Consider the following 17965-nt stretch of genomic DNA (forward strand, 5'->3'; position numbering starts at 1 on the left):
TTGTGAAAGGGGCTATATAAATGCAAGTCTTTCTTTATAGAGAGTTTACAGTTGTTGAAGGTAAAAGATGTCGTTGGAATTTTTCAGCTGCTACCTGGCCTCCTAACAGTTGAAAGTGGCATCAGAGATGCACGCGCATACTTCCGATGGGAAGTGCACCGGATGCCATCTTGGTAAAGGAGTTTGCACGTGCACACCCAACAACCGGCAGCAGCATGCAGAGCAGGCAGATGATGATGTCAATCCCACCAGTGCTACTCAAAGGGATCATTTTTGTCTTATAACACTCCTGTGAAGCGCCTTGGGAAGTTTTACTGCGTTAAAGGCGCTATATAAATACAAGTTGTTGTTGTTGGAATGAAAGTGGAAGGGGAGCATCTTGGAGGCAACTTTAGCTATAGAGGAGATGCAGGAGTTTCACTGGTGCTGTGAGGACAAGACTGTTAAGAGGTGAAGGAAGACTAAAGATGGAGCTATGGGTGAGAGATGGCGATGGTTATATGGACAAGGGACACATGAAGAAATTGTCTGCCGTGCTCACAGGTAAACGTGACTAAAATAAATAACTGACACACACACACAGCAGAATCATTAGCTCTGCCACAGAGAGACCACTAAAGTACAATTAGGTAAAATGGAACAAAAAAACTCTACTGCATTACTCAGTTTATAACTGTAGAAAATAACCTCAGACCAGTAACTGAAATCCATGAACTATCAGATACAATAGATATAGGTTATCCTTGCTGAATGATCAATAGAGGAACAAGAAAAAGCACTTAGAAAAAAGCTATTAAAATACTCTCGAGAACAACTGAAAAGCCATAATTTATTGCCTACATTTCAAGAACAGAATTAGTGTCTAATGACTATAAATCTAAAATTCAAAGCTGTTTATATCTTGTTACTTTCTGGTAATCAACTTGTCTGTCACTCTGTACAGCAGCAGTAATTACATCACAACCATTAATCCTTTCGTGAATCATGCATCAATAATATCTGGCCTGGCCAATGTCTGTCACAACAGCCACCAACCGGGTGAGAGTTAGAAATAGCAACAGAACAAAATATATTACTAACTAGATTTCTCTGCAAAAAAAGGAGACTCAAAGCTTCCTAATTGAAGCTTACAAAACTCCAAAGCTAATTGAGACAAATTGTTTTCTATGACAAAGGGTTCCATTACCAGGGAATGCAAGGTGAAAATAAGGAACAAGAAGGGAAGCCAGGCAGACGTGCTCACCCAAAAACCTGTAAAGAACCACTTGGATAAATCGATTCAAGAGACAATTGGACAGGTTGTGGGAGAAAGAGACTGAGGGTGCGAATAACATGGTATTAATTTATAAAAAAAATAAATAGCCTTGTTGAGTCTAATTGGCTTGAACAAAGTCTCATCTGCGCTGATTGTAAAGATCAGCACATAAAAGCCGAGATTGGGGTTGAAGCACATTGCTGGACCACAGTAGCAGGAGCTTTACCTAAAATGAGATTCTCCCTGCTATCAGCCACAGGGAAAGTCGTCGTTAGAGTCCTTCTCAACCATCGCTGAGGTGTGAGTCCGGGGATCAGCAGAGGCCTATAAAAGGCCGCGAGAGGCAGCGGGAGTTCGTGGTCGCTGAGGCGTGAGTCCGGGGATCAGCAGAGGCCTATAAAAGGCCGCGAGAGGCAGCGGGAGTTCGTGGTCGCTGAGGCGTGAGTCCGGGGATCAGCAGAGGCCTATAAAAGGCCGCGAGAGGCAGCGGGAGTTCGTGGTCGCTGAGACGTGAGTCCGGGATCAGCAGAGGCCTATAAAAGGCCACGAGAGGCAGCGGGAGTTCGCGGTCGCTGAGGCGTGAGTCCGGGGATCAGCAGAGGCCTATAAAAGGCCGCGAGAGGCAGCGGGAGTTCGTGGTCGCTGAGGCGTGAGTCCGGGGATCAGCAGAGGCCTATAAAAGGCCGCGAGAGATCGTGGTCGTTGAGGCGTGAGTCCGGGGATCAGCAGAGGCCTATAAAAGGCAGCGGGAGTTCGTGGTCGCTGAGGCGTGAATCCGGGGATCAGCAGTGGCCTATAAAAGGCCGCGAGAGGCAGCAGGAGTTCGTGGTCGCTGAGGCGTGAGTCCGGGGATCAGCAGAGGCCTATGAAAGGCCACGAGAGGCAGCGGGAGTTCGTAGTCGCTGAGGCGCGAGTCCGGGGATCAGCAGAGGCCTATAAAAGGTGTACTTGTGCAGCAACAGGGAGGCAAAAAAGAAGTAGAAAGAAACAGAAAGGTGACGTCACAGCCTAGGGGGTAAGTGATTGGCTGGTGATTGGTGAGTAGTTTTTATTTTTATTTTTTATATTAGTCAGTAACTTTTAACATTGTTGTCACCAATTTAAGTGTATCTAAGGGTTAAGTCATGGCAGGAGAGCTCGGTCGGGTGTTATGCTCCTCCTGTACCATGTGGGAACTCGGACACTTCCGGTGTCCCGGACGACTACGTGTGCGGGAAGTGTATCCACCTCCAGCTCCTGACGGTCCGCGTTGCGGAGTTGGAGCTGAGGGTGGATTCACTCTGGAGCATCCACGATGCTGAGAATGATGTGAGTAGCACGTGTAGCGAGTTGGTCTTACCGCAGGAGAAGGGTCCACAGCCAGATAGGGAATGGAAGACCAGCAGGAAGAGTAGTGCAAGGAAGGTAGTTCAGGGGTCCCCTGTGGTCATCCCCCTGCAAAACAGATACACTGCTTTGAGTGCTGTTGGGGGGGGGATGACTCATCAGGGGAGGGCAGCAGCAGCCAAGTTCATGGCACCGTGGCTGGCTCTGTCGCACAGGAGGGCAGGAAAAAGAGTGGGAGAGCGATAGTGATAGGGGATTCAATGGTGAGGGGAATAGATAGGCGTTTCTGCGGCCGCAACCGAGACTCTAGGATGGTATGTTGCCTCCCTGGTGCAAGGGTCAAGGATGTCTCGGAGCGGGTGCAGGACATTCTAAAAAGGGAGGGAGAACAGCCAGTTGTCGAGGTGCATATTGGTACCAACGACATCGGTAAAAAAAGCGATGAGGTCCTACGAAACGAATTTAAGGAGCTAGGAGCTAAATTAAAAAGTAGGACCTCAAAAGTAGTAATCTCGGGATTGCTACCAGTGCCACGTGCTAGTCAGAGTAGGAATCACAGGATAGCACAGATGAATACGTGGCTTGAGCAGTGGTGCAGCAGGGAGGGATTCAAATTCCTGGGGCATTGGAACCGGTTCTGGGGGAGGTGGGACCAGTACAAACCGGACGGTCTGCACCTGGGCAGGACCGGAACCAATGTCCAAGGGGGAGTGTTTGCTAGTGCTGTTGGGGAGGAGTTAAACTAATATGGCAGGGGGATGGGAACCAATGCAGGGAGACAGAGGGAAACAAAAAGGAGGCAAAAGCAAAAGACAGAAAGGAGATGAGGAAAAGTGGAGGGCAGAGAAACCCAAGGCAAAGAACAAAAAGGGCCACTGTACAGCAAAATTCTAAAAGGACAAAGGGTGTTAAAAAAACAAGCCTAAAGGCTTTGTGTCTTAATGCAAGGAGTATCCGCAATAAGGTGGATGAATTAACTGTGCAAATAGATGTTAACAAATATGATGTGATTGGGATTACGGAGACGTGGCTCCAGGATGATCAGGGCTGGGAACTCAACATCCAGGGGTATTCAACATTCAGGAAGGATAGAATAAAATGAAAAGGAGGTGGGGTAGCATTGCTGGTTAAAGAGGAGATTAATGCACTAGCTAGGAAGGACATTAGCTTGGATGATGTGGAATCTATATGGGTAGAGCTGCAGAACACCAAAGGGCAAAAAACGTTAGTGGGAGTTGTGTACAGACCTCCAAACAGTAGTAGTGATGTTGGGGAGGGCATCAAACAGGAAATTAGGAGTGCATGCAATAAAGGTGCAGCAGTTATAATGGGTGACTTTAATATGCACATAGATTGGGCTAGCCAAACTGGAAGCAATATGGTGGAGGAGGATTTCCTGGAGTGCATAAGGGATGGTTTTCTAGACCAATATGTCGAGGAACCAACTAGGGGGGAGGCCATCATAGACTGGGTGTTGTGTAATGAGAGAGGATTAATTAGCAATCTCATTGTGCGAGGTCCCTTGGGGAAGAGTGACCATAATATGGTGGAATTCTGCGTTAGGATGGAGAATGAAACAGTTAATTCAGAGACCATGGTCCAGAACTTAAAGAAGGGTAACTTTGAAGGTATGAGGCATGAATTGGCTAGGATAGATTGGCGAATGATACTTAAGGAGTTGACTGTGGATGGGCAATGGCAGACATTTAGAGACCGCATGGATGAACTCCAACAATTGTACATTCCTGTCTGGCGTAAAAATAAAAAAGGGAAGGTGGCTCAACCGTGGCTATTAAGCGAAATCAGGGATAGTATTAAAGCCAAGGAAATGGCATACAAATTGGCCAGAAATAGCAGCGAACCCGGGGGCTGGGAGAAATTTAGAACTCAGCAGAGGAGGACAAAGGGTTTGATTAGGGCAGGAAAATGGAGTACGAGAGGAAGCTTGCAGGGAACATTAAGGCGGATTGCAAAAGTTTCGATAGATATGTAAAGAGAAAAAGGTTAGTAAAGACAAATATAGGTCCCCTGCAGTTAGAATCAGGGGAAGTCATAATGGGGAACAAAGAAATGGCAGACCAATTGAACAAGTACTTTGGTTCAGTATTCACTAAGGAGGACACAAACAACCTTCCGGATATAAAAGGGGTCAGAGGGTCTAGTAAGGAGGAGGAACTGAGGGAAATCTTTGTTAGTCGGGAAATTGTGTTGGGGAAATTGATGGGATTGAAGGCCGATAAATCCCCAGGGCCTGATGGACTGCATCCCAGAGTACTTAAGGAGGTGGCCTTGGAAATAGCGGATGCATTGACAGTCATTTTCCAACATTCCATTGACTCTGGATCAGTTCCTATGGAGTGGAGGGTAGCCAATGTCACCCCACTTTTTAAAAAAGGAGAGAGAAAACAGGGAATTATAGACCGGTCAGCCTGACCTCAGTAGTGGGTAAAATGATGGAATCAATTATTAAGGATGTCATAGCAGCGCATTTGGAAAAAGGTGACATGATAGGTCCAAGTCAGCATGGATTTGTGAAAGGGAAATCATGCTTGACAAATCTTCTAGAATTTTTTGACGATGTTTCCAGTAAAGTGGACAAGGGAGAACCAGTTGATGTGGTATATTTGGACTTTCAGAAGGCTTTCGACAAGGTCCCACACAAGAGATTAATGTGTAAAGTTAAAGCACATGGGATTGGGGGTAGTGTGCTGACGTGGATTGAGAACTGGTTGTCAGATAGGAAGCAAAGAGTAGGAGTAAATGGGTACTTTTCAGAATGGCAGGCAGTGACTAGTGGGGTACCGCAAGGTTCTGTGCTGGGGCCCCAGCTGTTTACATTGTACATTAATGATTTAGATAAGGGGATTAAATGTAGTATCTCCAAATTTGCGGATGACACTAAGTTGGGTGGCAGTGTGAGCTGCAAGGAGGATGCTATGAGGCTGCAGAGTGATTTGGATCGGTTAGGTGAGTGGGCAAATGCATGGCAGATGAAGTATAATGTGGATAAATGTGAGGTTATCCACTTTGGTGGTAAAAACAGAGAGACAGACTATTATCTGAATGGTGACAGATTAGGAAAAGGGGAGGTGCAACGAGACCTGGGTGTCATGGTACATCAGTCATTGAAGGTTGGCATGCAGGTACAGCAGGCGGTTAAGAAAGCAAATGGCATGTTGGCCTTCATAGCGAGGGGATTTGAGTACAGGGGCAGGGAGGTGTTGCTACAGTTGTACAGGGCCTTGGTGAGGCCACACCTGGAGTATTGTGTACAGTTTTGGTCTCCTAACTTGAGGAAGGACATTCAAGTTGAGGGAGTGCAGCGAAGACTCACCGGACTGATTCCCGGGATGGTGGGACTGACCTATCAAGAAAGACTGGATCAACTGGGCTTGTATTCACTGGAGTTCAGAAGAATGAGAGGGGACCTCATAGAAACGTTTAAAATTCTGACGGCTTTAGACAGGTTAGATGCAGGAAGAATGTTCCCAATGTTGGGGAAGTCCAGAACCAGGGGTCACAGTCTAAGGATAAGGGGTAAGCCATTTAGGACCGAGATGAGGAGAAACTTCTTCACCCAGAGAGTGGTGAACCTGTGGAATTCTCTACCACAGAAAGTAGTTGAGGCCAATTCGCTAAATATATTCAAAAGGGAGTTAGATGAAGTCCTTACTACTAGGGGGATCAAGGGGTATGGCGAGAAAGCAGGAAGTGGGTACTGAAGTTGCATGTTCAGCCATGAACTCATTGAATGGTGGTGCAGGCTAGAAGGGCTGAATGGCCTACTCCTGCATCTATTTTCTATATTTCTATGTTTCTATGTCTTTTTCCCATGGCCAAGGAACTCCTCTCGGAGTCACAATGCGGATTTCGTCCCCTACGGGGCACAAAGGACATGATTTTTCCAGCGCAACAGTTACAGAAAAAATGCAGGGAACAGCGCCAGCCCTTATACATGGCTTTCTTCGACCTTACAAAGGCCTTTGACACTGTCAACTGCGAGGGTCTATGGAGCGTCCTCCTCCATTTCGGATGCCCCCAAAAGTTCGTCACCATCCTCCGCCTGCTCCACGTCGACATGCAGGCCGTGATTCTTACCAACGGATCCATCACAGGCGCAATCCACGTCCGGACCACGGTCAAACAGGGCTGCGTCATCGCCCCAACCCTCTTCTCAATCTTTCTCGCTGCCATGCTCCACCTCATAATCAACAAACTCCCCGCTGAAGTGGAACTAAACTACAGAACCAGTGGGAACCTGTTCAACCTGCGCTGTCTCCGGGCCAGGTCCAAGACCACCCCAACCTTTGTCGTCGAGCTACAATACGCGGAAGATGCCTGCGTTTGCGCACATAAAAGGCTGATCTCCAGGATATAGTCGACGTATTTACTGAGGCGTACGAAAGCATGGACCTTACACTAAACTTTCGTAAGACAAAGGTCCTCCATCAGCTTGTCCTCCAGTCATCAAGATCCACAGCGTGGCCCTGAACACTGTGGACCACTTCCCATTTCTCGGGAGCCTCCTATCAACAAAAGCAGGCATCGACGACGAGATCCAACACCTGCACCAGTACAGCCTTCGGCTGCCTGAGGAAAAGAGTGTTGAAGACCAGGCTCTCAAAACTGCCACCAAGCTCATGGTCTACAAGGCTGTAGTAATACCCGCCCTCCTGTATGGCTCAGAGACATGGACCATATACAGTAGACATCTAAAGTCGCTGGAAAAATACCAACAATGTCTCTGCAAGATCCTACAAATCCCCTGGGAGGACAGATGCATCAACATCAGTGTCCTTGTCCAGGATAACATCCCCAGCATTGAAGCGTTTGACCACACTCGATCAGCTCTGCTGGGCAGGGCACATAGTTCGAATGCCAGACACGAGGCTCCCAAAGCAAATTCTCTACTCGGAGCTACTTCACGGCATACGAGCCAAAGGTGGGCAGCGGAAACATTACAAGGACAGCCTCAAAGCCTCCTTGGTGAAGTGCGACATCATCCCCACTGACACCTGGGAGTCCCTGGCCAAAGACCACCCTAAGTGGAGGAAGTGCATCCGGGAGGGCGCTGATTACCTCGTGTCTCAACGCCGAGAGTATACAGAAATCAAGTGCAAGCAGCGGAAAGAGCGTGCGGCAAACTAGTCCCACTACCCCTTCCCTCAACGACTATCTGTCCCACCCGTGACAAAGTCTGTGGCTCTTGTACTGGACTGTTCCGCCACCAAAGAATTCACTTCAGGAGTGGAAGCAAGTTTTCCTCGATTCCGAGGGATTGCCTATGATGACCTAAAATGAGAATGTCAGTGTTTACATTGGATATATATTGTGGAAAAATATAGCCATCCCCTAGCACCAATATTTCTCAACCCAAGTGCAAAAATCCACCAAAAAAGATACAACCTTCAATCGCAGCAAATTTGGAGAGTTATCGAAAGAAATCACAAATCGATAGATTTTCTCCTGACACCTAAGCATGGTGGGAAGTGCTGCCGGCTTTGGCTATTGATACCTGAATATCAAAAGCACCAAATACAATTAATCAGACTGCTGCACTTCACCCTGAACTAGAGTTCAGCTTGTAGCCAGATCCACAGAATGACATTATCGGATTTGTGCTGTACTTCGCAATTTATGCTTAAATAATACTTTATATGGGAAAGAATGAAGACAAAAAATAATTGTGGGAATCTCTTTTTCAAACAGGGTACATACTGAATTAATCTGGTTTAAGCCCCGATTCAAACATATTCCAGTTTAGGAAATGGATTTCACTACGGAACGCATTGATTTAAAAGTATTGAAACAATGGCTTACCTCCAGCCTTTTGATTATCTCTTTAATCTCCTCGACGTTATTATTAAAAGTCCTGACAAAAATGCACTCTCCTCGTTCATAGAAGATTTTAATGGTTGTGAGATTTGAAGTCCATCCTATAACATCCCTGCAGGAGCAATTGAACACGACCTGTTTGGAGCTCTCTTCAATGAGCACCACAAACTCATTGGAGATACCCAGTAAACAGTCAATTTCAGCAGCGCAGCTGTAGTCCTCTGCATGGACACTCCATATGATGGTTCCCAGACTGTACATCTCCGCATTGGAGTAAGGTTTCGATTTCTCTTTCTTTTTTGTTGCCAACGAAATAAAAGGAAACTTTCCAGAAGGATCGATTGGTGTGTTGGTAACACAGTTCTCTGCCAGATCTTTCAAATACTCCTGCCGTGTCCTTGTTGCCATGGCACGGAACTTTTCTGACTTGTGAGCTGCATTCTCGGCATTGATCACTTTAGCAAGTAAAAAGTCCCTGAAGACAGTTGACTTGGGGAAGGTGACTCCTTTCGGAATTGGTGGTCCAAACGCAGGCACATCTTTTGACCTTGCCACAGCGACACTACAAAAAAAATATCCGAGTTATTTTTATATGGCAAGACTGAAGAACTGTTCATTGATCAGGTGACAACATTCACGCACCCAATATTTTTGCTGTGAATGCTGGTACTCTTTCTATCTACCTTACTTTCAGAGAAAAGATGTGATTGCACTAAAAAGCGTGCAGAGGAGAGTTACAAGCTTGTTGCCTGGACTGGAGAATTTTGGTTATAAGGATGCTTGGTCTGTTTTCTTTGGAACAGAGGAGGCTGAGGGGAGACCTTACTGAGTTGTATAAAATTATGAGGGGCCTGGATAGAGTGGGTAGGAAGGACCTCTTTTCCTTGGCAGAGGGGTCAACAACCAGGGGGCATAGATTTAAAGTAATTGGGGGGAGATTTAGAGGAGATATGAGGGAAAATTTCTTCACCCAGAGGATGGTGGGGGTCTGGAACTCACTGCCTGAAAGGGTAGTAGAGGTAGAAACCCTCACCACATTTTAAAAATACTTGGATGTGCACCTGAAGTGCTGTAATCTACAGGGCTATGGACCAAGAGCTGGAAAGTGGGAATAGGCTGGATAGCTCTTAGTCAGCCGGCGCAGACATGATGGGTCAAAATGGCCTCCTTCCGTACTGTAAATTTCTATGATTCTATGAAAAGCATTTGGGGTGTGAAATTTCCCAAAGAAAACAAACTTGAGATGCATCAATCACTAATCTTCATACCAAACTGCACGACTTGACAGCCGAAAATGTCACTTTCAAAAATTGTTCTGTACACAAGTCAATAAAAATTGTATATTTAATAGGAACTGGTAACCTGGCATCAAGCCAGAGTGCCAGGAAACATAGGATGTACATTCCCGGCACCTCCCCCCCCCCCCCAACCAAGCTCTCCCCACCTCCTCCAGGTTGGGGATCGGAGCCACCCGCCCGCCGCCATTAGCAGCAGGTGACTTACCTGCGGCCACGGCTTCCTCCAGAGTGTGCTACCCCTGCCCCCCCAATACTCCACAGCATGCGGGGAAACCCGAACTTACGGGTTTCCTTAAAAACTCCATCCCTCCGCCACCCCCCCCAACCTTCCTCCCACCCTGTCAAAATTCAGCCTCATATCTCTGGTTGCAACTCACCGTGCAGAAGACTGCAGCCAATGAACGACACGTTATCACCCACTCATCCCTTTTATAACAACTACAGTACCAATGTAGTATTCCTTCCTCAGTACAAGCCTTATGCATTAATAGTATGTGTGCAGTCTCAGCCTTACTCACCTGTAACAGACACTCTCAGTGCAAGGGTTGTGCACTCTCACGATGACAAACACATGCTGAAAATGGGAGCGAATGTTCTTTGGGGTGAAGGGCATGGCTCCAGGCTCTTGCAATACTATAGTCACAATATCATTCCCAATGTGTCGTTTCCTAAGAAGCTGAAATCAAAAGGAAAAAATACCTCATGGGTTTCCTTTAAATCCAGGTGAAACATTTTGTAAACTCTCATGAATTAATGATTCTCTGTAGGAAAACAGAATTAAAAGAATACTATCCTGATTCGGATATTCTTAATAGAGAAGATCAAGAGGCTGCAGCATTTCCTGTGGAATCACTCTGATCAGCCTTACAGTTGATGTCAGCTGAGTGTCTTCCAATTGATGCGCACAGCCAAAGAATGGCAGCTCTGCAGTTAGGAAAACTAACTAATCTCCTGGGCAAAACTACGGCAGGTGGAGTTCAATGTGGGGAAGTGCGAGGTCATCTACTTTGGATCCGAGAAAGGCAATTCAGAATATATATATATATATATGTTTTTAAATGGTGAATGACGAGGAACTCTGGAGGTGCAAAGGGATATGAGTGTCCAGGCACACAAATCACTAAAAGCTAGTGCACAGGTAGAAAAATTAATCAAAATGTTTAATGGAATGTTGACTTTTATCACAGAAGGGGTTGGAATACAAAAGTGAGGAAGTGATGTTTAATTGTACAGAGCCTTGGTCAGATCCCATCTGATGGTGCCCAAAACTGAACACAAAACCGTAGGAAATATATACTGGCCATGGAATGGGGCGCAGTGCAGATTCACCAGAATGATACCGGGGTTTAAAAGGTTAAATTGGACAGGTTACAACACTTGGTTTGAATTCTGTTAAGTTTAGACAGTTGAGGGGTAATCTAATCAACATTTTTTTTTAATGATAAATGGATTTACTAGGGTAGAGAGAGAGAAACTATTTCTTCTGATGGGGGAAATCGAGAGTAAGGGGGTATAAAATTAGAGCTCAGCTGTTCAGGAGTGAAATCAGGAAGTTCTTTTTCACACAAAGGGTACTGGAAATCTGGAACTCTCTCCCCCAAAAGGCCGTGGATGCTGGGTTAATTGGAATTTTTAAGACTTGAGAGCGACACATTTGTTCGGATATCGAGGGATATGGATTAAAAGCGGCTAAACATAGTTGAGATACAGATCAGCCATGATCTGTTAGAATGGCAGGTGAAGCTATAGATGCTGAATGGGCTACTCCTGTTCTTATGTAAATAGTGACATTTTCTTTGCATTACCTTACTTAGAAGAGACTGTGCCTCAAAATTTAAAGTACTCTTCCCACTATCCATACTTCCCTTTGGTTTTAAAAACACAGCATCCCCAGGAATATCCCTCCACTGTACTGAGATTCTGAGAGCAATGATCACTGAGGGCTCTACATTATCGAGACTTGCTCACAGCTCCCTTATGCTAAAACTGCACACATTGATCAAAATTTATTTTTAAAATCAGCTTTTTGGCTGGTTTTCAATAAAGTCTATTCAATAAATATGTTTGAGGTGCCGAATTTGAGAGATCCACTGCATTTGATCTTGTGAAAATGAATGGAAATGTGACATGCAGAATGAAAGTGTGTCAAGTCCAACAGAAAGCCAACCACAAATTGGCAATTATTACTTCAAGAGGCAGTGAGTTTGTTGGCCTGAAGGGATAAGTTCATATTGGCACACTAAGGGATGCACTGCCAAGGCTGAAGTTAGGGCACACTGTTTGAGCAGAGTGGCCCACATTTAATCTGGTTTATGACTGCCACAAACACAAGTAGTAGCTGCAAAACATGAATTCCACAGAAATTCCCCCAAAAGTACTGATTGCAAAATAATCAAGGACCTTCTCAACCCCCATGTCTCCACTGTCTGCCGTGGAATTGAGGTATATGAACTGTGTAAAGGCATATCAAATGAACATTGCACAATTTCGGAAAACATTTTGGGATACAGTGCATGAGTAATTTAAGACATGACATGTGGCAAGTATAACTAGCATCCTTGCGACAAACAGGTGACTTTAGACCTATGGTTCCCAAAGCTCTCCATCACTGGGGGGTTTCCTTGCCTGTTGTCTGGGTCTGTTCTAGACTAATTGATAGAGATTGATTGCTTTGATTAGTTAACAACTCCATTGTCATATTGTATAACTACCAGGATGGTAGAAGGTGAACTGGCTGGACCTTGGTCCTCTTTTGTCTAGCAATTCGTATGTTTCTTTGTGTAATTTTCTAGTCAAAAATTTGTGTTAGCAACAACTGTAAAGTCACCTGTTTTAACTGGTGTTTTCCGGCTGGGTGTCAACTTGTTTGCAACATGTTGGATTTAACTTTATTCAATCTTCTATAACTGTAAACTTGTGGTATGCAAAAATGTTGGTGCATGATGAAAATATTGAGAATAAAGGACAGCGAATGGATGACAGAATGGGTGAATACACATCTAGAACCTGGGCTAGAATGCAGCCCGAACAGAAAGAATGAACATCTACTTTCTCTGAAGGATGTGACGGATCAGAGGCTTTGTAGGAAATAGAAAGCTCTCTCTTACTGCTGGATCTTAACCTACCTGCTGCTTGTTGTTTGGTGTGTAAGGAAGCAGGGTGGAGACGTGAAACATGATCTCATAATCTTTGTAGGTTGTGTAGAGGGAATGAGTGCCAGTTGAGTCAGCTGAAAACACAGCAATGCAGGATTAGCATAATCAGCGAGAAAAGAACTCGAAAAGTACATTTATGAGAATATATTGAAACCACCACCCAGCATATTGGAAGAATTTATTGACATTTGACTACACACATCACAATAATGGAATCTTCTGCACTGTGCCAACCAATGCTAATATTGCTTACACAATTGGCAGGAACGAATCAGATCCGAAACCATATTCGGTAACAAACACAAAAGGCAACCGTGAGAATTCCTCGTCAAAAGCTGAGCAATTAAGCACACCAGCTGAAATAACTATAACTATTTAATGGTTGAAACTTAAAGTTGAAGTTCTAAGGACAGCCTTCGGGAAGTCTGAAAGAGCTGAGATCTAGAGAGCTGATTAGCTTGGTGCAGCACCATGTAATTATCTCTGATTAATAGAGACTTAGATTGGTCAGAAGTCAGCAATATCAGCTATCAAATATGCAGTTCCAAATTCAATTTAATCAATTCAAATTCTATTTTGTCTGTAGTGCAATGTCAGAAGAGCTCAATTAGTATTCTATTAAAATCTTAGCTGTAACTCAATATCCCCAGGCCTACCAACTCTTGCATGTATGATCTACTATCTTCATGCCTAATGACACCAATCTCCTGTGCATATGGACAGCGCTGCTAATTCCAGGTATTTCTCTTGCCTTGCCTTGTTGGAGATGGAGCTATCACAGTGTGCGTAGCAATAATGAACGGTTTATATGGAACCTATAGGTGCACAACTGAAAAGCTCAAACCTAGGATATATCTATGATGATTTCTGAATATTAATCCTAAATGCAATATTCTAAATGGAATTGAGGGGGTGTGGGGCCAGGGAGGAGAAGATCCTTCTTAGAAACATTATCTAATCTGCCAGGAAGTAGTACAGGATAGTTGCTAGAAGAGAAGCTTTCATCCTTGATTAATAATGATTATCTAGCTAAAAAAGTTACACTCTTATTCATCCAACCTTTTCTTTACAAACATGTGAAAATCTTAAGCTTTCTGAGTGCTGTGATCTTGATTTGTGTACCATTTATTATCTGTTTTTCATTTTCTATCACTTGTTACCTTAAAATCACTCATTGAATTTCTTCTCAATTGGGAATTTCTCTCTCAATGCCAAGTCTACTCGATAGCGCATGTAGTTCACTGAAATGGCTTGGTTAGGCTAAATTTGGCTATCGATAATGAGATATTAATCACCAGCAAAAACTATTGCTTTTTCAAAGACCTTTTATGGACACTCAGATTTGAAAAGCTACTTCAAAAGAAAATCCATATCTACTGAATTTTTTTATTGCGCCGCTGATGTTTACTGTCCAGATGTATATTCTCTGTCTCTTTGGGCTAGCAATCAATAAATGGATACACCTTGGTTGATTACAGTAAGCAGGTGCTGCATTTTATAAGCTTAATGACCTGGCTTCTTACTGAAAAGAAGCATGGATTAAAATTATTAGAACACAAGCACATATTTTAAACTAATGCAAGTTTTACAATCTGTATCTAGTTAAGTATCAGCTCACACAGCTATGCATACCCCTGAATTTTAACAAAGTGGCACGAGTAGATCCCTTGGTCGCCCATTTGTTAAAAGTCACCAACCCGTGTAGAACTGTGCAGTGCAGACCAGGAATATGAAATTCACAGCCAGTATTGAACCAGCTAATCTCAGCTAGGGCAGCTCCTTCAGCACCCCTCCACAAGGGCAAGGCGGGGAGGAGAAGGAGGAGGAATCAGCCAGGGCTATCACTCCGATTTGTGTTCGGCAAGGGTATGGAGGTTTATGGGAAAAAGGGGGGAGATGGAGTTGAGCTGCAGATAAGCCACAACCTAATTGAATGGTATAACAGGCTCGAGGGGCTGAATGGCCAACGCCAGTTCCTATGTTCACTATCCCAGAAACCCATATAAACACACACTGGCGAGAATAGAATCAGGATCAGCTGTGATGCTCCCATGGTCGAAAAGCCAAACACTCAGGCTGAGGGCTGGATTTTCCAGTCCTTTGCGCTCCAGGTCTCGCCACAGAGTGGTGTGAAATGAGGCAGCGAGGTCTCCTGCATCAGGTCGGGAGCTTCGGGTCGGGTTTTGCGGCGGAAGAGCTGCGCCGGATGCGCAATGCCTGTCGTTGCGACACCGGCAGTAGTTTTGACTTGGACCCGACCCATACACCTGGAATCACAACCGCAATGATGGCTTGGGAAAACACAGCGGTCCAGTCATGCCGGCAGCAGTGAGGAAGGTAATGTGCTGTAAAGGTAAGTGCGAGTGTTTGTTCTTTTTAATTTTATTTAGCGATTTGTGTTGTGGTGGGTTGGGCAATGTTTTGCAAATGTTTTTTTTTCAGCTTTCTCTCCCTGCACCTCGCCCCCCCCCCGCCCCTGTCCCCTCAAGCCTTTCTCACACGGCCCGGCACTTTAGTTTGCGAAGTTCCCATTTTTGCACCTCGAAAGTGGTACAATGCCTCCCTTCGCGCTGCGCACCCTGGCGCAGGGCCCAGATGGTGAAAATTCCTTGCTATAGCACAACCTATTCCCGGCCGGTAACTTTCCCACCCCGCCTCTGAAAAGCCTAAAATCCAGTCTTTAGATTTTCAAATCAGAATACCAATAGTAACCAATTCATTTTAATGGGCTACAGTCAGCATTACAATCATAAAATGTCGACCCCACGATCTTGGCTCACACATGCTGGAATGTCCAGTTGGGCACTGGAAGCTACCTGGCATTGCGTAACTGCACTACACAATGATTTGTTTTGTTGCCTCCCAGGTGCTAGGAAAAGGGACATTTCAGAAAGACTGGAAGAGATTATGGAAGGGGAGGGTCAACGCCAGTCACAGTGGTCCACATGCGAGCCCACGATACAAGAAAAGAAAGGCGTGAAGTTCTGCAAAAGGAGTTTAGAAGATTAGGAAGCAAATTTAGCAGCAGGGCATTAAGGTTGGGATATCTGGATTACTGCCGCAGCCACGTGCTAGAATGGAGAAGGACAGGAAGAGTAGAGAGCACAACACATGACTAAAGGGGCGATATCAGGAAGAGGGTTTTCATTTCATCATTGGTATGATTTTTGGGGAACATGAAAGAGAGCTATTCCATAGAGCTGTGCTGCATGTCAACAAGAAAAGAGCTGATGAACTGGCAAAACAGATAACTAGGGAAGGGAAAGGGCATTTAAAGCAGAAAGGAAAGGATGGGGGGGGGGGGGGGGGTGTTATAGAAAATAAAAGCAATCAAAGATCAAATTGAGAAATAAATTAATATATACACAACTTAATTTACATCATGCTTTTAACGTAATAAAACATCCCAAGGCACTTCACAGGAGCATTATCAAAAATAAATAAACATTTACAACCAGAAACAATAGCGTGCAGATGGAATAAAGTGAAGAGGAAAATCAAACTAACTTGTTATTAGCAAGGATATAAAGAAATATGTTACCTTGAACAAAAAAAATAATCAAGTGAAAGGGCGTTGTTTTAATTACCCACTCATTGATTGGGCCAGGAAGGGAGAGAGGAGAATGGAATTCTAAAATGTCTGAATTCCTTCTTCAAGCAATATATTTGTTTTCCTACAAAGGGAGGGGCAATGCTAGATCTAGTTATGGATAATGAAATAAGTAGATGATGCTAAATATGGCTGAACATGTTGGGAGTAGCGCCCATAATATGCTAAGCTTTAAAGCCCAAATAGAGACGGATAAAGTTAGTACAGAAACAAGGGCATCGATTGGAATTGGGTCGATTTTAGAAAGATGAGAAATGAGCTAGGTGACGTGTAAAGCTAAATTGTTACAAAAGATTGTAGATCAACAATGGGATTTTTCTTTAAAAAGAGAATTTGCAAAAGTTGCAGAATATGTACCATTAAAAAAAGACTACTTCACATTTCAAAATGCCGTGGATAAGAAGTTAAAAACAAATTAAAATGTAACAAGTGTATAGCATCGATAAAAGTAAAGCAGAGGAGATTAGGAAAGCGGTTAAGAAAAGGATAAGAAATGCAAGAGGGGATATGAGGAGCGAATCTCAAAAATATTATAAGAGTAAAATATTCTACAAACATATTAGCAAAAAGTGAATTATTAAATGTGAGGTGGGACTAGGGTTGCCAATCCTCCAGGATTGTCCTGGAGTATCCAGGAATTAAATATTCATCTCCTCGACACTGCTGCAAGCAACCCAGGAGAAAAATCATAGGGGCACTAAAAAAGTTTTTTTTTTTCCATTTCTTTGAACACCTTCATTTATTAGTTAAACAAATATTGGAAGTGGGAAATTGACAGTCAAGAATCATCCAATTGGATAATGAAGAGTTTGTTAAAGTTTTGATTGGTGTGTGAAGGTAGTGTGTCGCGAGGATGGGTGTATCGAACAACTGATGGTGGAAGCATGGAGGCGGGGCAGTTGGAGGCAGGAGGTCATTTGATGAAACCCCCCCAGAATATAACCAACCAAACTTGGCAACCACAGATGGGGCTCGAGAGCAGAGGATTGTGAAGCAGTAGAGGATAGGAAATTGGCAGGGTTTTAAAAAAATGTATTTGTTCATGGAATGTGAGCGTCGCTGGCAAGGTCAGCATTTATTGCCCATTCCTAATTGCCCTTCAGAAGATGGTGGTGAGTTGCCTTCTTGAATCGCTGCAGTCCCTGTGGTGAAGGTACTGCAACAGTGCTGTTAGGGAGGGAATTCCAAGATTTTGACCCAGTGACAATGAAGGAACGGCAATATATTTCCAAGTCAGGATGGTATGTAACTTGGAGGGGAACTTGCAGGCGATGGTGCTCTCTTGTCCTTCTAAGTGGTAGAATTCATGGGTTTGGGAGGTGCCAATCAAGTGAGCTGCTTTGCCTTGGATGGTGTCAAGCTTTTTGCGTGTTGATGGAGCTGCACTCATCCAGGCAAGTGGAGAGTATTCCATCAGACTCCTGACTTGTGCCTTGTAGATGGTGGAAAGTCAGGAGGTGAGACACTCACCGCAGAATACCCAGCC

At 44.4% G+C, this 17965-nt stretch overlaps 1 protein-coding gene across 13 annotated transcripts in view; it reads right to left on the reverse strand.

Moving 5' to 3' along the window:
* Nucleotides 1-17965, reverse strand: part of sipa1l1 (signal-induced proliferation-associated 1 like 1) — a 459559-nt gene that overhangs the window by 115686 nt on the left and 325908 nt on the right. For all 13 annotated transcript variants that reach the window (XM_070878865.1, XM_070878859.1, XM_070878868.1 and 10 more), the window contains 3 exons: nucleotides 12840-12943; nucleotides 10233-10390; nucleotides 8402-8978 (listed from right to left, as the gene is read on the reverse strand). In XM_070878865.1, the coding sequence (XP_070734966.1) occupies nucleotides 8402-8978; nucleotides 10233-10390; nucleotides 12840-12943 (839 nt within the window). The remainder of the gene's footprint in view (nucleotides 1-8401; nucleotides 8979-10232; nucleotides 10391-12839; nucleotides 12944-17965) is intronic.

Source organism: Pristiophorus japonicus, chromosome 4, assembly GCF_044704955.1.
Source record: "Pristiophorus japonicus isolate sPriJap1 chromosome 4, sPriJap1.hap1, whole genome shotgun sequence".
Taxonomy (NCBI): domain Eukaryota; kingdom Metazoa; phylum Chordata; class Chondrichthyes; family Pristiophoridae; genus Pristiophorus; species Pristiophorus japonicus.